Source organism: Carcharhinus amblyrhynchos, chromosome 23, assembly GCF_965287045.1.
Source record: "Carcharhinus amblyrhynchos chromosome 23, sCarAmb.v2.hapA, whole genome shotgun sequence".
NCBI lineage: Eukaryota > Metazoa > Chordata > Chondrichthyes > Carcharhiniformes > Carcharhinidae > Carcharhinus > Carcharhinus amblyrhynchos.
The window spans coordinates 42483567-42505338 of NC_137346.1; the positions used below are offsets into that span (position 1 = coordinate 42483567).

At 42.0% G+C, this 21772-nt stretch overlaps 1 protein-coding gene across 1 annotated transcript in view; it reads right to left on the reverse strand.

The window, feature by feature from the left end:
• LOC145357432 (linker for activation of T-cells family member 2-like) overlaps positions 1–21772 on the reverse strand; it is a 71406-nt gene that overhangs the window by 5334 nt on the left and 44300 nt on the right. The window contains exons 3-7 of the mRNA XM_080210761.1: positions 9464–9509; positions 8780–8823; positions 6128–6170; positions 3860–3897; positions 1357–1386 (exon numbers count right to left, since the gene is read on the reverse strand). Coding sequence (XP_080066887.1) covers positions 1357–1386; positions 3860–3897; positions 6128–6170; positions 8780–8823; positions 9464–9509 — 201 coding nt within the window. The remainder of the gene's footprint in view (positions 1–1356; positions 1387–3859; positions 3898–6127; positions 6171–8779; positions 8824–9463; positions 9510–21772) is intronic.

Consider the following 21772-nt stretch of genomic DNA (forward strand, 5'->3'; position numbering starts at 1 on the left):
CCTGAAAAACCTATTGAAAGAATGCCCTGGTGTGAGGACATTGTCAAACGGTTCAGATAAAGAAAGAAACCAACTTATGTTTCAACAGTAACTTTCCCATCCAATGGGAAAGACAGTGGCATTGTGGTAATTTCACTGGACGAGTCATCCAGAGGCCCAGGCTCTGGGGATGCAGGATCAAATCCCAATATGGCAGCTGGTGGAATTTAATTCGTTTTTAAAAAAACATGAAATCATTCAAAACCCATCTGCTTCCTATGGGAAAGGCAAGCTAACTACATGTGGTCTACATGTGACTCCAACCCAATGTGACTGACTGTTAACTGCCCTCTGAAATGGCTGAGCAAGCCAGTCCGTTCAAGGGTAATTAGGGAATGGACAACAAACGCTGGCCCAAAATAATTATTCTCCCATTTATCCCTGGCTGTTAAATCTTAATTTACACCCTAAATGGTGTCCTGCAGTTCTTGATAGGAGCAGACTAGATTAAGAATCAATTGCAGAATGATCCATCTACTTTTGGTCGAGTAAAATTGCCCAGTAGATTTGGCTGGATTAAAACAAATTTACATTTCATTAAGATAACAACTCTCCCCTAAAGTTTAAAGGATTAACCCTTCCTATATCTTCCCCCTTTTACAGCAGTGGGTAACCTACAGTCCTGAGTGTAGCCCACGAGACATTTTGTTGACCGTTGCCCATGCACAGAGTTGGCACATTCTGCTGACTTCCATCTGTCTTTTTTCCCTACCGGTCTGTCTGAGGTGATTCACACGTAAAGTAGGGGCAAGTCAAGTGAGCTGTGTGCTGATCGCTCATAACATTGACTGTGAGAGCCTCGTGCTCCCTCTGTGTCCAAAGTGTCAATATTTCTTCTTTTATTATTTAAAGTTAATGACCGTTCTATTAATATATAAATGATTAAGCATTTTCTCTAACCTGTTATGAAATATTTAGCATGTATTAAATGTATTTAATCTTATTCATGAGGTCACAGTTAGTGAACAAGCCTGATTTCAATCTTGTGGCCCACTGGAGATGAAGAAGGAGGGCCACTCACTAGCCTTGGTTGCTCATCACTGCTCTATAAGATAACTTTTTTAGCTGCAGCCTTTCTAGTAGTTCTCATGGTGTAGTTTGATCAGAATTGGATAATGTTAAAAGGTTGGTCTGTCTAGTGTTAAATTGGGTCTGACCAAAGCATTGCACAGTTCAATCATGACCCAAATTAACTTTTCTCAGATTTGAAAACAAGAAAATATATCAAAATTATTGGGTTAAAACTTTAATTCCCAATGGTTACCGACAATTACCTGTGTCTATCCGCATTCCACACTCTGGAAATCATTCACTTACCAATACTGATGTTGCCATAGCTTGGTGTGTCTGCAGCTGTTAGGAAAGAGATTGGAGTTTAACATTAGCGTCAGTAAGTGTAAATATTCTCTTCTGTTCCCTCCATCCCAATTTTCTTTAATCCCTTTTCTCAAAGAGCTTTGTTCCAGTTCCTTGGGTAACAATTACTATCCACTAACTGTTCCAAGTTTTCTTTTTCCACTGGTGAACACGGGTTGCCAGCATGGCAGGGGTTTGACTGTGCAGAACAGCACTGCAAGACAAATGCAATCCTCGCTCTAGCAGGTCACCATTCTGAACGTATCTTAAAGGAGCTATGGGAATATGGCGTATGATGTTTCTTTGTAGAAACATTGGAATAGGAGGTGGTCAGTCATCCCCTCGGGTCTGGCCCGGTATTGAATGAGATCACGGCTGATCTGCCATCCAACTACATCTACTTGTCATTGCCCCAAATGCCTTCATATCTTTGGTTAACATAAATCTCTGTTTTACTTTCAAAATTACTAAGTGACCCAGCATCAATCATCATTTGCAAAGAGAATTTCAAACTTCAACAGCACTGCTGTCTCACAGCGCCAGAGACCTGGGTTGGGTCACTGTCTGTGTGGAGTTTGCACGTTCTCCCCGTGTCTGAGTGGGTTTCCTCCAGGTGCTCTGGTTTCCTCCTACAATCCAAAGATGTGCGGGTTAAATTGATTGGCCATGCTAAATTGTCCCTCAGTGTCGGGGGATTAGCAGGATAAATACATGAGGTTATGGGGATAGGACCTGGTGGGATTGTGGTTAGTGCATACTCAAATGGGCTAACTGGCCCCCTTCTGCACTGGAGGATTCTGTGTGTGTGCAGAAGTTTCCTAACTTCACCCTGAAAGATCTGGCTGGAATTTTGGTGCCACATTCTTGCAGCCTAGACTCCCAACCAATGGAAATATTGTTTCTCTCTACCCTTAATACCTTGAAAAGTTCAATCAAATTACCCCTTAACCTTCTAAACTCCAGGGAGCTCAACCCTAGTTTCTATAACCTCTCCATGGAGTCTAGGTCTCCTTTTGGTAAATCTATGCTGTGTTCTCCATTAGGCCAATATATCCTCCTTAAGGTGTGGCGTCCAAAACTTCAGGTGTGGTCTATCCTAGGCTTTATACTGTTATACAGGCCTTCTACCTCCCTGTATTTAAGTCCTTTAGATATAAAGGCCAGCATTTCTTCAGTCTCGTTGTTTCTTTTCTGAACCTGTCCATAACATTTTAATGATCTCTATACATGAATCCCAAAGTCTCCTTCAATCTTTACAGTTTCTAGTTTCTCACCAATTACAAAGCACCCTGTTCTATCCTGTTTAAGTGGATGACTTTGTATTCGCCTATTTTGAACTCTCAATTTGCCACAGTTTCACTTCGATCAATGAATACCATTTCGTAAATTTATGCTTCCATTTACATAGCTTGCGGTGTCATCTATCTTTGAGTCATTGGAAATTTAAATGTGTTTTTATATTCCATCATCTAAGTCGTCAATTTGTACTGGGAATAGGTAAGGGCTCAAAGACCCTTGTAGAACACCACTCCTCTCATTCGAATACCGGCTCATAATCTCTACTCTGTCACCCACTACTCAGTCAATTTCCTAACAAGGTCAATAATTTGCCATCAATTCCATGAACTTTAGCGAATAGATTCTTATGGAGGAACATTATCAAATGTCTTCTGGAAGTTCATATAAATAACATCCATTGACATTGTCCTGTCCGATACCTCTTCAAAAAGTTCAATCAAGTTCATCAGAGACGAAATACATTTTACAAATCCATTCGGGATCTCTCAGATCAGTTGAAAGATCAAGGTGTTCAGATGTCCTAACCTTAATCATAGAATCTAGTAATCCTCTGGATTCTCTCGCACTTTCTTAAAATGCAGAGAGATATGTGCCAATTTCCAATCTTAAGGAACGGCTCCCAAATTAAGGGAATATATTTAAAAGAAGTGGCATTTTTCTTCTGACACTGTATGATAGAATCACTAACATGGCAGTCCTACATGAAAGGTTAGGAGCAAAGTCAGGCACAGAGAGGGCAGAGGCAATACAGAGAAAAGGCAACAAAGGACAGACAAAATGGAAGTAAGCGTTACAGTCAAAGAGATACCAGAATAACGAGGGGAAAAAGGTCATTAATAGAAACAATGCAAGAAAGAGGGACAGAAAGAATCAGTATGACGAAGAAATTAAAGGGCAGAAGCAGAGGGTGGGATTTTCCAGTCCCACTCATCATGAGCGCCATCATGGGTTAAACTCCCACCCAAAGTCAACGGACCTTTTGCTGCTTTGTCAAATTTTCTGTCCCACCCACAATGATTCCCGCGGTGGACATGACCACAAAATCCTACCCTGACACATAACTGGATATTTTTGCCTGTGAGTAATAGGGTAGATGATCTACTATGAAGTAAATAATTAACACAGACTGTACCTGTGAAGAGCTTGGAACCCGTTTCATACAAACCTTGGAAAACTTGTAAATCATTTGAGTTGGTCACATTCCTGAAAGAGTTCAGAAGCATGCTGTTAAAGATGAAGAACTTTCTTTCCATACTTAGTAAATCAACCATAAATGAGGCTGTTTGCATCAATAACACACACAGATCTGCTTGGACAGATGGTGAAATTTGAATTTAAAAAAAAAATCAGGAATTCAAAGTCTAATGATGACCATGAAACTATTGTCAGTTGTCATAAAAAAACCCATCTGGTTCACTAATGTCCCTTAAGGAAGGAGATCTTCCTTATCTGGTCGGCCCAACATGTGACTCCAGACACACAGATATGGTTGACTGTTTAAAATGCCTTTGAAGTCTCCCAGTTTAAGGATAGTTAGGGATGGACAACAAGTATTGGCCCAGCCAGTGATATCCACATCCCATGAATAAATAAAGAAACCTTATGCAGCAGTCTTCATAGTCATTAAGGGGAGGTCGTGCCTTACGAATCTGGTAGAATTTTTTTGAGGAGGTGACAAAAACGGTCGACAAAGGACAAGCCGTTGATGTCGTCTATATGGATTTCAGTAAAGCGTTTGACAAAGTCCTTCATGGTAGGTTGGTGGAAAAGGTTAAGGCTCATGGGATACAAGGACAGGTGTCTAAATGAATTGAGAACTGGCTTGCTAACAGGAGACAGAGAGTAGTAGTGGAAGGGTCCTTTTCTAGCTGGAGATCTGTAACTAGTGGTGTGCCGCAGGGCTCAGTACTGGGACCTTTGCTATTTGTAATATACATAAATGACTTGGAAGAGGGAATATGTGGTGTGATCAGCAAGTTTGCAGATGACACGAAGATGGCTGGACTTGCTCATAGTGAGGAGCAGCGTCAGGCAATACAGCAGGATATACATAGGCTGGTATATTGGGCAGAGAAATGGCAGATGGAATTTAATCCAGATTAATGCGAGGTGATGCATTTTGGAAGAAATAATGTAGGGGGGAGTTACACGATAAATGGTAGGCCTATTAAGAGTATAGAAACGCAGAGGGATCCGGGGGTTCAAGTACACAAGTCATTGAAGGTGGCAGTACAGGTGGAGAAGGTGGCGAAGAAGGCCAATGGTATGCTTGCCTTTATAGGGAGGGGTATAGAGTACAAAAGTTGGCATCTAATGATGCAGTTGTACAGAACGTTGGTTTGCCCGCATTTGGAGTACTGCATCCAGTTCTGATCACCTTACTACCAGAAGGACGTGGAGACCCTGGAGAGAGTGCACAGGGGTCTGGAATGCACTGTCAAGTAGGGTGGTGGAGGCAGGCACGCTAGAGTTGTTTAAGGCTTACTTAGATAGGCGCAGGAGACTGTTCTGAATAAAGATCAAGAGCCTTGGGACGTCCCTGGGAATCAATTGATTCCTACGGACCTTCCAACACATTTCATGGCTCACTTGTCTTACTTCTGAGCTTCTGGGGATTCCGTAAATGTCTGTTTAAGTTTTGCATGTTTATCAATGTCTTTTCATTTACTTCACAGGTGATTCGGTCCGCCTTGTTGTCCAACAAGGGGCATACACGCGGTGGGTCATGCGAGGGCTGCTCTTGGATGTTGCTTCGAGAGTTGCCTAGTGCTTCACATTGTTAGTGTACGCTTAAACTGGACCATCTGACGGGCAACACGACGGCTCAGTGACTATCACTGTTTGCTGTGCAGATACATGGATTTGGGGCAGTGTCTGCGGGAGTTTGTACATTCTCCCCGTAATTGCGTGGGTTTTCTCTGGGTGCTCCTGTTTCCTCCCACACCCCAAAAACGTGCTCTTAGGCTGACTGGTGTAACAAATTGAGGGAAGACTAATTTAGGGACAATCTTCCCCAATAGGTAGAGGAGGGCACTCAATGTTAAAATGGCGGCGTGGGCTTGTTGGGCCAAAGGGCCTGTTTCCCGTGCTGTGTTGTTCTTTGTTATTAGTGTATTACCAGCAAGTTTCTATTAACGTTTAACTATATACATATTTACAGTAGAGGATACAGAACTGGTCTTTACCTTTCTCTATCCATCTATAATCCTAACTGACCCTAGCTCTGGGTCATGTGCCTTCTTACATCATTGTGTGGACTGTACTTAGTCCGACAGTAACTCTTTAGGTACCAGACCCTACTGTTATAAGACACACACACACACACACACACACACACACACAAAACACATACCACTTTCACATCTGGTCAATTTAGAGAGAAATTAAGTTTTTTTTTTACATTATTGATCATATTTTGCACCACATATCTTACTCAGTCTTTGGTTCTGGCTTTGGTGTTTGTTCTGGTCGAGACACTGGAGAAAAGAATAAAGACATTATACTCAATGAAAATTAACAGTGATACCAATTGAATCAAATTGTATGTGTGGCAATACTAATTTAGTCTTTGATATATTAAGCATTTATCTGCCAAGTTATAGGTGTGTTTTTGGACCCAAACGTGCACCGCTCCCAAATCTTAAGTTTCCCACATTTAACTTAGTATCAAAGTAGAGATTTGTCTCACTATTGAATGTTCTTCTCCGTTCTATCTTGACAAAAACACCATCTTATACTGTTTGCTCCCTGTAACAATACTATAATGTTTATCACAGAGGAAGACTATTGAACTGTAAAGGGAGAAAGAACATGCATTGTCCTCTTCTTGCCTCAAGTGTTTTTTTTTACAGACAATGAACTAAACATAATTAGGAGCAGGGGGTAATCCACTCGGCCCCTCAAGCCTGTTCCACCATTCGTTCCAATCAGGGCCAATCTTCTGCCTCAACTCCACTTTTCCACCTATTCCCCAAACCTTTCAATTCCCGAGACCCCAAAAGTCTGTCCACCTCAGCCTCAAATATGTCCATCGTTGGAGTTTCCACAATCCTCTGGGGGAGAGAATTTCAAAGATTCACAACTCAGAAGAAATTTCTCTGTCCTAACTGAGTGAGCATATGTTCTGAGACTGGACCCCCTTGTTCTCCAGCCAGGGGAAACAACCTCTCAATGTCTACCATGTCAAATTTCAATGTTCATTCTTCTAAACCCCAAAGAATACAGACCCAGTTTACTTAGCTTCTCATCATAGGACAACCCTCTAGAACAGGAAGCAATCTAGTGAACCTTTGCTGGACCACTTCTAACGCATGTTAAAATCGGTTGCCAAAAAGATGATGTTCTCAGAGGTAAAAGACATGGCTGTGATACTAATGCCTTGCACTTGTTTTCACTAAAGAAAAGGATGCTGCCAATGTGGCAATAAAGGTGGGGCGCGGTGGGGCAGAATATGATATTGGCTGGAACTAAATTAAATGAAAATGTTTTCAAAAAGGTTGGCAGAACTTAAAAGTAGAAATGTCACCAGTCCAGGTAGGATGTATCCTGCTTAGGTTAATGAGGCAATTAAGGGTGGAAACCTTGAGGGTCTTCCACAGGTCCAGGCAACAGGCAACCAAGGGAGCTGTCAAACCTGATTGCCACGGGCTATATTCATGGCGGGGTGTCCCTGGAGAGGGGGCATGTGGTGTCCATGGGCACCATCGAGGCCTTTTGTACTTGGTGGGCACTGCAGGGACTGAAGTGCGTTATTTGTTGACCCTTTTAATCACCTTTTGATTTAATGCTTTCAGTTTTATTTGTGCTTTGTTTTTGTTTTGGTCAGTCCCCTCTTAACAGGCTGTCCTTCTTGGTTTGTCCCTCAGTTTGTTTAACTTGCTTCACCCAAAAGAATGGACACAATTTTCCAATTCTCCTTGCATTGCCAAATGACTAGAGGATTGCACACGGAACACCTTTGATGAAAAAGAGATTTAGTCCTGGGAACAATGGATTAGGCAGCCTAATGTTGTTGGTGGGGAAATCTTTAGAGGCAATAACTTGAGGCAAATGCATTAGTGCTTGGAAATTATATATTAATAAATGAAAGGAAGCATAGACTTGCTAAAGGGAAGCCTGGTTAACCAGGTTTGTGTTCTTTGAACTAATCGGGAAAGTTGATGCAAGTTGTTGTTGTGGATATGGACTTTCAAAAGCATTAAAGTAAATACATAACAGATTTGTAAACAAAATTAAAGCCCATTGGATTAAAGAGAAAAGCTGATGTGGTTAAACAACAAAAAAGCAGAGACTAGTGGTGAGTGCAGGAAGTATACAATGATGTTTCCCAGAGCTCAGTATTAGAGTGGGAAAGCAAGGGAATTATGTTAACTACTTTGTCTAACATTGAATTGGCCTCTGTTGGAGCAATGTGCTTAATTCTGAGCACCATACTTAGGAGCGTTGTCAGAAGAGATTACAAGTTTATTTATTAGTTTCACAAGTAGGTCTACACTAACACTGCAACAAAATTACTGTGAAAATCCCCTAGTTGCCACACTCCAGCGCTTGTTCAGGTACACTGAGGGAGAATTTAGCATGGCCAACGCACCTAACCAACATTTCTTTTGGAATGTGGAAGGAAACCAGACCATGAGGAGGAAACCCACACAGACATGGGGAGAACATATAGACTCTGCACAGACAGTGACCCAAGCTGGGAATCGAACCTGGGTCCCTGGCACTGAGAGACAGCAGTGCTAACCACTGTGCCGTTGTGATATTTATTAGAATGATACCAGTGAGGTAGAGATTGTTCTCATTAGAATTCAGAAGGTCGAAAGGATATTTGACAGAGGTGATGGGCAAAACAACCAAAGATGACACGAGGATATATTTTTGGAAACAAACATCGCAAGCTGTAATGATCTGGAATGCACTCTTTGACTGTAGCAGATTCAATGGTAACTTTCAATAAGGAATTGGAAATATATATTTAATGGCAAAAACTGCAGGAAAATTGGATATTTCTACCAGAATCAATCCAGACATGATCACATCTGGATCTTAATATTTTTCATATCATTGCATGTTAATATTAATTTACCTGTATATGATCTCACTACTTCAAATCGCTTGCCGTCTTCATTCCTAAAACGAGATGTTGAATTGTATGAAAACTGAACATTTATCTCCAGAGGCTGAAATCTCATGTTTGACATGCAGAAATCCAATAGCTGTTTACAGAGAAAGTACCCCAATTCTCACAAGCATGTTGGATGGGAGAGACTCCAAACATGGCTGACCAGAAATCTCTCCTGTTCTTACTGCCTGTTGTTGGCGAGTATTGGAAAAATTTGCGGCAGGTTGATAATCAACTTGTTCAGCCCTGTTATGAACGCACAAGTATTAGAAACAGGCAAAGAAAATAAGAGCAGAAGTAGGCCATTTGGCCCCTGGAGCTTGCCCCACCTTTCAATATGATCATGGCTGATCCTCTAGCTCAACGCCATATTCCCACTTTCTTCTCTCTCTCTTCTCCCTTTCCCTCTCCTCCTCCTCCTCCTCCCCCCCACCCACGACCCAGCCCAATGCTTTGTCTGTCGAGTCCTGGAATGCAACTCAAACCCGGAGCTTCTGGCTCAGAGACAGGGATGCCATCCTACAAAGTATTGATCAATACTGTGTCGTTTTCTGACAGAGCATTTCATATCAATCATGCAGATCTCAATGCCCAATCTACAAAACAGAGCAATGCTGATCTAAACATGGTAATCCAGCTGCTACTTACATGTTGATACTCTGGCCTTTCCTCCTGGTCTCTTCTCTGATTATAGCTGTAGATGGAGAAAGAAGATCTGTTAGCTCATCGAGCCTTAAACTGATCCAGCTCAACAATGGTAAAAACTCAAAGACTGCATTCACACATTTAAATTGTAATCTAGGGGAAAGATTGATGAGGGGCTGTTACGCATACTTAGTTTGCTAGAAAAAGGTGCAATGCTAGGTGACTGGTCCATAATTAACATTATAATTATGCTTAAGAATGAAGTTAGGTCATGACCAGGGAACTGTGGACCCACATATCAATGGTAGGAAAGGTAATCTAATAAAGGAGAAAATAAAAAGATCCAGAAACATAAATATAAAAATTAATCATCAACGTGGGATTTCAAAAGAGAAAGTATTACTTTACCAACCTCATTTAACTCTTTCAAGTGAGAGAGAGAGTAGAGTAGACTCTATGGAAATGCAGTAGATCTAATATATCTCAATTTCCAGCAAGCCTTCAATAAGGTACCACATAACAGATGAATGAACTTGTTGAGCCAGAGGTAATTGGCCATAGTCCACTGGGGTCTATTAGCATCTCTCTCCATTAAAGAGACAATTGATTACATATAGCTTGAGGGGCAACACTCTGCAAGCATGGGGCAAGATGGGGAGTCAGGCCTCTATAAACCACCATAGCAGCTGTTATGCACATTAAACTTCCACTTAGTGTCATTCTGCAGTACGTTCTTGCCATTTAGACAAATGTGCTAATCAAACACCCGCAAGTGGGCGGCGTGGACTCATTGGGCCGAAGGGCCTGTTTCCTGTGCTGTGTTGTTCTTTGTAAAAGGAACCAAAGACAAGTAACATAACAGAAAGGTATCTGGCTGAGAGACAGAAAACCAGAGTAAATTTCATGAGTGTAGGGTGACGAAATTTGCTGATGACACAAAGATGAGTGGAAAAGCAAATTGCGCGGAGGGTGTGGAAAGTCTGCAGAGGGATCCGGATAGGCTGAGCAAGTGGGCGAGGACCTGGCAGATGGAGTATAATGTTAGCAAGCGTGAGGTTATCCACTTTGGCAGAAATAATAGTAGGAGGGATTACTATTTAAAGGGCAAAAAGCTGCAGCATGCTACGGTGCAGAGGGACCCAGGGGACCTTGTGCATGAGTCGCAAAAACCCAGTCTGCAGGTGCAGCAGGTGATCAAGGCGGCGAATGGGATGCTGGCCTTTATAGCGAGGGGGATAGAATATAAAAGCAGGGAGGTGTTGCTGCAACTGTACAGGGTACTGGTGAGGCCGCAGCTGGAGTACTGTGTGCAGTTTTGGTCGCCGCACTTGCACAAGGATATTTTGGCCTTGGAGGGAGTGCAGAGGAGGTTCACTAGACTGATACCGGAAATGAGGGAGACTAAATAGACTGGGTCTGTACTTGCTGGAGTTTAGAAGGATGAGGGGGATCTTATAGAGACGTATAAAATAATGAAAGGGACGGATAGGGTAGAGGTAGAGAGATTCTTCCCGCTTAGAAAGGATAGCGGGACTAGAGGGCACAGCCTCAAGATAAGGCGGGGGTGCAGTTTAGATCGGAGTTGAGGAGGAACTTCTTCACTCAAAGGGTGGTGAATCTCTGGAATTCTCTGCCCGTTGAAGTGGTGGAGGCTACCTCGCTGAATATATTTAAGTCACGGGTAGATAGGTTTTTGACAGACAAGGGAATTAAGGGTTATGGGGAGAAAGCGGGAAAGTGGAACTGATCCACTTCAGATCAGCCATGATCTTATTGAATGGCAGGGCAGGCTCGAAGGGCTAGATGGCCTACTCCTGCTCCTATTTCTTATGTTCTTATGTAAAGGAAAGCTTTTCAGGGTGACGACGTGGAAAACGGAGTCCTGCAAAGATCAGTGCTGGGACCACTGTTCACAATTTATATTAGTAATTTAAACTTTTGGAATCAAAATATTGGTTTATAAATTTGCAGATGACACCAAGTTAGGTGGTAATATTTAATACTAAAGAGGATTGCAACAAGTCAATATTAATAAGTGTGCCAAATGGGCACATAAATTTACAAGTTAATTTCAAGATGGGTAAGCGAGAAATGTTACATTTGGTTGATAAGAGTAAAGAGGTCATGTATTATTTAGAAGAGAAGCAAGGGGTTGAGGAGCAAAGGAATCTGAGGATTCAAACAGTACTCCAGCTGTGGTTCAGGTTAACATGACTAAACCAAGCACTCAGACTTTACTCTTCTATCCATCCAGAAATAAGTCGAGAAGTTGTGCTAAAGTCATATCAAACCTTGGTTAGACCACACTTTGATTACTATGTGCAGCGTATTATAAAAGGAGATAGGAGTGTTGGGGAAGGTGCAAATATGTTTGCAAGAATGGTACCAGAGCTGCAAGTTTATAGCTGTCAAGAATAAACATAATAAAAAGAGAAGGCTGAGGTCGCTATGGTTATGAAAGGTTTTGATGTTAACACAGAGGCTGTAGTCTCCAGTGCAGAAGGTCAAAATTTGAGGCCACGAATACAAGGTGATCACCAGACGATCAAATAGGAATTGAGAAGAAAGTTCCTCAGCCACAGAGTGGGACTCGCTATCAGAGGAAGCAGCGGAGGCAAAATACGTTTCAACAAAAGCTATGCAAGTATATGAGAAGGAAGGGAATGGAAGATTATGGTAATGAGTCATTGGAGAAAGATTGGAAGGAGGTCGGGTTGGGCAAATAGGATGTTTTTCTGCTCTATGTTCTATAGAATTCTACGTGGGTACCTCCTGAGACTTCAGCCATTTATTCATATGTGAAGTCGCCACAGGAAACATTATAGCCAAAGTCAGTCCCAGTGAACCTTGGTGCTTTCCCATCAGAGTCCAGCAAAGTCAACAGGGATCCAACCTGGAATTTCTCTGATCTGTATGACTTTGCTAATAGGTCATAACTAACAAAGCCACAGGGGGGCACAATGGTTCAATGCACAGCTTATTGGCAGCCAACTGGCAATGCGACTTGGGATGCCTTGTCTATCGATTAGTTTATTAATGTCATAACTAGGCTTACATTAACAAAGTTACTGTGAAAATCCCCACTGATGCCACACTCTGTTTGGGTACAGAAGGAGGATTTAGCCGGGCCAATCCACCTAACCAGCACATCTTTCGAACTGTGGGAGGAAACTGGAGCACCCGGATGAAACCCACGCAGTCACAAGGAGAACGTGCAAACTCCTCACAGACACACTCAAGCCAGAATTAAACCTAGATCCCTGGTGCTGTGAGGCACCAGTGTGCCACAGTGCCATCCTTTGAGAGCTGACATGAGGCAGCAGAGCAGAATCCCTTACTGTGGAATTTATTTGGATCTGCTTCGTAACTTTCCAGAATGGTGGTGATATCTTGAAAGCTTTCTGGCTTGCTTGCCATCAAGTTACAACAGCAGCTTCCAAGGAAATTCCAAGTCATTATTGGGCCGGGGCCGATTTCCACTATCAACCTCGGCTCTATACTGGCTTGTACGTGTCACTGCCTGCTACCCATTCTGTACGGCATTCAGTTCCATTGTAGGTAAACCAGACAAGGACTAGGACATGTGGCAGGTGGTCTGTACCCCTAGCTTTCCACCATCACCAATAAGAATTTGCCCCATTAAACTCATGGGCAAACTAAGGAACTGCAGTAATGATGGTGTTAATTAAGTTAGGGTTCTAAGTTTTTTTTAAATGCAAATACTTTTTTCCACCGACTATTGTTTAGGATGGGAGCAGAAAATGATCATGAAAGCTGCTGAAGTTGCCAACAACAAAAAAAAAACAACTGGTCCATAATCTCCTTTAGGAAGGGGATACCCTCTACCTGATCTGAGCCCAGACAGACAGTGGGCCCCACTCTGGAGTTCACTCTTCAGGTCAGTTAGGAATGGGAATTAAATGCATCACCCACATCACAAGAACCAAAGTAAAGACTATTTATTTGACCCAGAAAACCAAATCAAAAAATCATCGATAAAAGATAGACAAGTAAGACCATCTCAAGAATTTCCAACTGTGTGAATCACAACCTTTTCTTATCCCGTGCACATTAAAATATGGATAAAGTCAGTGCAAAAAATTAGACTTGTTGTTTGCCTCAAGTCTATTGTCAAATTGATTATTTTTTTAAAAAGGGTGACAAAGTAAATTCCGAAGAAACATTAGCCACTGTACTTGCATTCTGTTCTCAGACCAAAAAGCCAAGTGGCAAAACCTGTTCATTTTAAAAAAGGTTACCAGCTAAATTGTTGAAAATAATTATTCCAAATAATCCATTATTCTATATTGAAAAAAAAAATCAAATCTCCATGTTACAAAAAGCATATTAAAGCAGTGGCGAAAGTAGAGAACTGATTTATAAAGTATTTACAGCACAGGAACAAACTATTCAACACCAGATTCACACACGTCTTCTCCCATCTCCATCAACATATTCATTTCTCTCTCCAGTACTTTCCAACATTCCCAGTGCATATTTTGATCAGTTGGTCAGGAAGTTTCTCCCAATTTTCCTACTGGTTTATTATATTTATAGTCCTTAGATCTGGTCTCACTTGGAAGTCAAAATATTTTCTCTACGTCTACGATATCAAACCTTTTAATAATCTCAAAGATCCTTTCTCAATCTTCTCATTTCTAAACAAAAGAGCCCAGCCTGATCAATCATCCTGATAAGTAAAAACCTCTCAGTTCTAGCATAATTGTACAAAAGCTTTATTGCACCTTCAGTGATCCAATAAGCTTTTTACCTTAGTGCACTGCTGCCTCACAGCGCCAGGGACTCGGGTTTGTTTCCGGCCTCGGATGATGACTGTGTGTGGAGTTTGCACATTTTCCCACTGTCTGCGTGGGTTTCCTCCCACACTTCAAAGATGTATAGGATTAGCCATGGTAAATGCACAGGGTTAGAGGGATAGCACTGAATCAACCTGTTTGGCCATGTTATAAATGCACGTTCCATGACCATCAAGTCTTGAGCTTCTGACCCAGGGACACTGCCACCACGCTGCCCTCTCTAAGTTAGTCTGATTCATCAAATGTCCCCCTTCCTTTGTCTCAAATGGCTTTATCTCCTTTGATATTTTCTGCTAATACGATTTCTGTCATGTCAATTTCTCCTCCTTTACATGTTACCGACATCACCAAATAATGCAGCTACCCTATCCTCCTCCCTTCCCTATTTATAACAGGATTGAGGAGATGAAATGTGTCAACATAGATTGAACAGGCTATGAATTAATTCACAAAAAGATCAGATAAGGGGTTTAAACAGGACGGATGTGGAAAAATTGTTTCCACGTAGCAGAGATCAGAACAAGGGAAAAACAAATAGACATTCTCATGGATCAAATAAAGAATTTAGAGCGGTAAAAATGTGATCTGTCGTATGGATTGGTTGAAACAGATAGCATTGATGCATTTAAAGAGGATTTAAAGAGGAGAGAGGATATAGAGGAGATTCACTAGGATGTTGCCTGAGATGGAGCATTGAGCTATAAGTAGAGGCTGGAGAAGCTTGGATTGTTTTCTCTGGAGCAGACAAGGCTAAGGAAGGAAATGATTGAGGTATATAAAACTATGAGGGGTATGGACAGGGTGAATAGGCAGCTTGGTTCAGGGGTTAATCAAAAGGGGCCATAATTTTACACTAAGGGGCAGGAGATTCAGAAAGGATTTGAGGAAAATCTTTTCATTCAGGACATTGTGGGAATCTGGACTGCACTGCCTGGGAAGTTAGAGGAGGCTGGAAACCTTAAAACCTTTAAAAAGTTCAACCTCAAAACCTTAAAAAGTATTTGGATGAACACTTGAAATATCACAATATTCTAGGCCTCGTCCCAAGTGCTGGAAAATGAGATTAGCATGTCTTTAGTGGTAGTTTTGTCAGTGCAGACTCGATGGGCAGAAAGGTCTTTTCTACACTATATGACTATGGGTAGAATTTTCCCGTCCTGCCCACCACAGGAATCGTAGCAGGTGGGACAGAATTTTGTGGACCATTTAAAAAGGTCCATAGACCTTAAGTGGGAAATTCCGTCTTAGGTTGCTCAGACCTGTAAAGTCTTGCCCTTTGACTCTGTGATTGATGGATGCACAAAGGAAACAGGAAAGAGGGAGACAAGCCTTTAGGATGAGGTAGACTCAAAAAGGAGCATCTACACTTGCATAGATTAGTTGGGCTGAATGGCCTCTTCCTGCATTGTACATTCAATTTAATTCTAAAATGGAAGGGAGATAAAAGAAAATGATTGTTGCTTGATCACATGTGGGAGGACAGGGAAACCTCAATAATGAGGCCAAATTTATCAAAATTACTTTTTCTGCCGTTGAGTAACTTCATTTAACATTTTTATTCTGAGGTTTCAGCCATTTTGTAAAGATCAGGATTCCATTGACATTGCGCACGTCACTGTAGCCAGGGGGAGGCAATGGCGGTATTGTCACTGGACTAGCAATCCAGAGACCCAGGGCAATGCTCTGAGGACCTGGGTTCAAATTCCACAATGGGGGAAATTTGAATTCAGTTCAAAAAAAATTTAAAGTTTAATAACAACCATGCAACTGTTGTCACAAAAGCCTATTTAACCGACCATCTTGACCTGGGCTGTACGTGACTCCAGATCCACAACTTTTAAATTCTCTCTGAAATGACCCAGACAGCACCACCCATCCATCACATGAATAAAATTAATTCTCAGCAAGTCCCTGAATGCATAGTTAACAGCAGCTTTCCCTTGGAGGATATTTGCCTTGACCTTCCAATACAATTTCGTCACGTACAATACCGAAAATAAGTCTTTCATCAGACTATACGAGTTTGCTTTGCACAAACTACAAAATAAACTCAAAAGGATTGATTTTTAAATATTGATGTTAAGTTTTAGCAAGAAAAATATTTCAAGTGCTTACGTTTACAGAATATTTAGGGAGGAAGACAGGCAGACTGAAACAGTGTGAGTAAGATAGACCAAAGAACCAAATGACAGAACGATGGCGCAAAATACCGCCAAAAGTCAGAGCAGCCGGCTGTTAGAAAGACAGACAGATAGACCGCTGTGTCTGTCATAATCTCAAGATGTCGCAATTAGGACACAGTATAATCAAGTAAGTACTTTTGAAGTGTCCTCACTGTTACAATGGGGAAAAGGACAGACAGATACAAGTATGAGGATTTGGTGAAAAGGGGAAACAGCAGAAAGGATGAACCAATAAACAAAAGAAGATATAAAGCATTGTGAAAGTGAGAATGTCATGTACAGTAACAGAGAGAGAAAGCAAGCTGTGTGAAAGGCACGCAGAGAGGAGAATCTTACACAAAGGAAAAGAGTCAGAACAAGTTGGAGCCAAACCCAATTCCAATCAGCAGTATGTTTTGAAATGCCCATGTTGTGTTTTGGTATTTTCACCTCACACCTCAAGTAAGCTTCTAGCTGACAATATGGTCTGCAAGCACACAGCTAACAGACACTTTAAAATAGATTCTGGTTTTAAAATGTCCACTAGTTACAGCACATGCCCAGTGCATAAGGAGACAAATACCAGTTAGTAGCTACCTTCATTGTTAGCACTGAATGGAGAAGACAAATCGGTTCTTCAAAACATCACTGATGAGATGTTGCACGGTCTAACCTTACTGTCTTCAAAAAATAAACAGGAAAACGGATATACTCTAATTTATCATTGAAAGTGAAGGTGGACATTAGTCCACTGTGTTGGCTCTTTGCAAGAGAATCTAAACTAACTCCACTTCCACTCTCTTGTAGAGTCCTGTAATTTCCCGTTTCAAATGATTTTACTGTTTCATTTGTGATGAAGCATTTCATATACAACAAGACTTCTCCTGACTTCTCACCGCACTATGCAATGATTGATCTGCTAGTGATGTTAGAAGTTTATATCTGCATGCAATCTATATTCATCAAATTCAAAGCAACAAACTTCCTGCACCATACTCTGGCTAGCATCATCTGCCTAATCGACTGAGATTCCTACAGTGCAAAAGGAGGCCATTCAATCCATCAAGCCTGCACTGACAACAGTCCAACCTAGGCCCTGTCCCCTCAACCCCACGCATTTACCTTACTAATCCCTGACATTAAGGGGCAATTTAGCATGGCCAGTGCACCTAACCTGCACATCTTTGGAGTGTGGCAGGAAACTAGAGCACCCGGAGCAAACCCACACAAACATGGGGAGAATGTGTAAACTCCACACAGTCACCCAAGGCTGGAATTGAACCCTGGTCCCTGGCGCTGTGAGGCAGCAGTGCCACAATGCAAATTTCTTTCACTTCACTGACTGGTAAGCAACTGCATTGATTTTGACCTTTCAATGAACAGTACAGAGTAAGGAGCCAAGTTTTATTTTTTTTCCATTTAGCATGGATATAGTGGTTGGCAAGGATATGAAATATAGCCAAGGGCTCTCCTTGTTGTCTATTCCAAAACCATATTGCTCCCAGCTTTTCATCCCACTCACCCTTCACGCAACTCAAACCTGTAACTCGCCACATTCTGCCCCTTCAGATGTAGGATCATCTAGACTCAAAACATTGGCTCTATTCTCTCTCCACAGGTACTGCCAGACCAGCTGAGTTTCTCCAGCATTTTCTGTTTCAGATTCCAGCATCCATGGTATGCCCACCCCATTATTGTAGATACTTATTTATTCATTGGCAATAAAGCCTTTGTTACCTTAAGCCACATTGCGTCGCCATGAATTTATTACACACATTTTCACTTTGTAACTTGCAGCCAACCCTCTCCAAATCTATGCATTTTGGTCGCATTAACAGATTTTTTGGCCCAGATCGCTTTTTCCTCCCCCACTACACTCTCACCACATTTGCTTTGTTCTTTCCGGGCAAGGATTTCATGTTCTGTTTTTGACTTGACTTGACGACCTTTTTTTTCGCAACGAATCAGTTCTCAGCTCAGCAAGATCCCTTGTTGGTTCATCCTTTAGGATGTTCAAGGTACTTTGGATACTTTTTTTTGACAGTAGTTAGGAAATAATAATTCGTTCCAAGTCTTGGCTCAGTGATAGCATTCTCACCCCAGAGGCAGAAGGTCTCGACTTCAAGGCCCACTGCAGAGGCTTGAGCACATAACCTAAACTGGGCATATTCACAATCCCCACCCCCACCCTTCCCCAACATAGAATTGCTGATACTTGGAATACTTTGCCGGATTTTTTATGAATGCTGAAAATGTATTACCTTCTAGAAGACTTGTTCAAAATGTAGGCCGGAATTCTCCATCCATTCACAATGATGGGATTTTTTTGGTCCTGCTGGCAACATACCCCGACATGGATCTCCCAGCAGCTTGGGGTGGCTTCAGTGGGAATTCCCAATGATGGAGGTGGGACAAGAGGATCCCATCGCCAGTAAATGGTGCAGTGCTTCCCGCTGCTGAGAAACACACCAAGGGGAGGCCAGAGAATGTCACCCACAGTGTAATTTCTATATATGTATTGTCTGCTGTTGTTGTTGCTGTTCTTGTTTTTAATATCGTGCCTATATGCTTTGCATTGTATGGCAATAAAGATAAGTAAATAAATATTGCAACTCAAACCAGCCTCCCACTCATTATCACTGTCTACGTAAGAACATAAGAAATATGAGCAGGAGTAGGCCATCTAGCCCCTCGAGCCTGCCCCGCCATTCAATAAGATCATGGCTGATCTGAAGTGGATCAGTTCCACTTTGCTGCTTTCTCCCCATAACCCTTAATTCCTTTGTCTATCAGAATCCTATCTACTCGTGACTTAAATATATTCAGCAAGGTAGCCTCCACCACTTCAACGGGCAGAGAATTCCAGACTCACCACCCTTTGAGTAAAGAAGTTCCTCCTCAACTTTGATCTAAACGGCACCCCCCCCCGCCTTTATTTTGAGGCTGTGCCCTCCAGTCCTGCTATCCCTTCCAAGCGGGAAGAATCTCTCTACCTCTACCCTCTCTATCCCCTTCATTATCTACACTTCCCATTGCCTCAGAAAAGCAGCCAGCATAATTAAGGACTGCATCCTGGACATTCTCTCTTCCAGCTTCTTTAATCGGGAAACATTTACAAAAGTCTGAAGTCACGTACCAAGCAACTCTAAAACAGCCTCTTCCACGTTGCCATCAGACTTTTGAATGGACCTACCGCACATTAAGTTAATCTTTCTCTACACCCTAGCTTTGACTGTAACACTACATTCTGCACTCTCTCCTTTCCTTCTCTATGAACAATATGCTTTGTATAGCACACAAGAAATAATACTTTTCACTGTATCCTAATACATGTGACAATAATAAATCAAATTGCAGTGCTTTCTTCCAGATGAGACCAGGTTCCATTTGCCTTCTTTGGTGGACTTAGAAGATCATTCTACACAATTCGCAGTTCTGTCTACGCCCTGGCTAACACTTATCCCAACATTAAGGATAGTCTAATAGTCAAATGGGCTGAAAACATTAACTTAGTTTTCTGTCCTACAGATGATGCCAGACCTGCCGAGTCTGTTTCAGATTTCAGCATCCACAGGATTTTGCTTTTATTCAGATTATATGATTTATTTCCTTTGTGTTCTTGACCCTTGTGTACAAATGGACTGCCACATTTACCAGGAGGTCATGACAAACAGGAGCAGGATTAGGCCATTCAGCCCATCAACAGGATCATGGCTGATTAGTTTGTAGCCTTCACTCCACTTTCCAGTCTCTCCCTCATAACTCTCTCTTCCCTTGCCAATGAAAAATCTGTCCAACTCAGCCTTGAATATATTAAATGATACTGTTCTCTGGAGGGAGAGAATTACAAACACTAATGACTCTCATAGAGCAACATGCTCCTCATCTCCATCTTAAATCGGAGAATCCCTTTTTTTTAAAAACTTATTAATTCACAGGGATGTGTGAATCGCTGGCTATGTTACAAGGTACCGGGCATAGCTCAGTAGGTTATTAAGGAACTTGTGCTCTGAGGTAGTTCAACAATTAGCTACAAGAAATTATATACGCAGGTATAATGCAGGTCCAAGCTCAGAGTTGTCTCCATTGCTTCTATACACTACACTGTCAATACTACGCTGACACCCTACGTATGACACCCCGGGATATAACCTCTTACATCACTGTGTGACCAGTACTGTACTCAGTCCCACACTAACACTTTGTGCCACACCCTTATACTACAGGCTAAGCCAGCATTTATTGCCCATTCCTAAATGGGCTTAATCAGGTGGTGGTGGTGGTGAACTATCTCCTTGAACCGCTGCAGTCAAAGAGCTGCAAAGAGAAAAAGGAAGCTTTTGTCAAAACTAGGAGGCTGGGAACACAAAGCAAATATGGAATACAAGGAAAGTAGAAAGCAACTTACGCAAGGAGTAAGAAGGGGTCACGAGAAAGTATTGGCCAGCAGGATTAAGGAAAATCCCAAGGCTTTTTGTACATACGTAAAGAGCAAGAGGGTAGCCAGGGAGAGGGTTGGCCCACTCAAGGACAGGGGAGGAAATCTATGTGTGGAGCTAGAGGAAATGAGTGAGGTATTAAATGAGTACTTTGCGTCAGTATTCAAAGAGAAGGACGTAGTGGATGATGAGCCTGGGAAAGGATGTGTAGATAGTTTGAGTCATGTTGAGATCAAAAAGGAGGAGGTATTGGGATTCTTGAGAAACATCAAGGTAGACAAGTCTCCAGGACCTCATGAGATATATCCCAAAATACTGAGAGAGGCAAGAGAGGAAATTGCGGGGGCCTCAAGAGAAATCTTTGTATCCTCACTGGTTACAGGGGAGGCCCCAGAGGATTGGAGAATAGCCAATGTTGTTCCTTTGTTTAAGAATAGCAAGAATAATCCAGATAATTACAGGCCGATGAGCCTTACATCAGTGGTAGGGAAATTATTGGAGAGGATTCTTCAAAATAGGATTTATTCCCAATTGGAAATAAGTGGACGTATTAGTGAGGCACCATGGTTTTGTGAGGGAAGGTCGTGTCTCACGAACTTGATCAAGTTTTTCGAGGAAGTGACAAAGATGATTGATGAGGTTAGGGCAGTGGATGTTGTCTACATGGACTTCATGAGGTCCCTCACTGCGCTGGAGCAGAAGGTGAAGTCGCATGGGATCAGAGGTGAGCTGGCAAGGTGGATACAAAACTCAGTCAAAGAAGGTAGAGGGTAGCAGTGGGACGGTGCATTTCTGAATGGAGGGCTGTGACAGGTGGTGTTCCTCAGAGATCAGTGCTGCGACCTTTTCTGTTTGTAATACATATAAATGATTTGAAGGAAAATGTAACTGGAT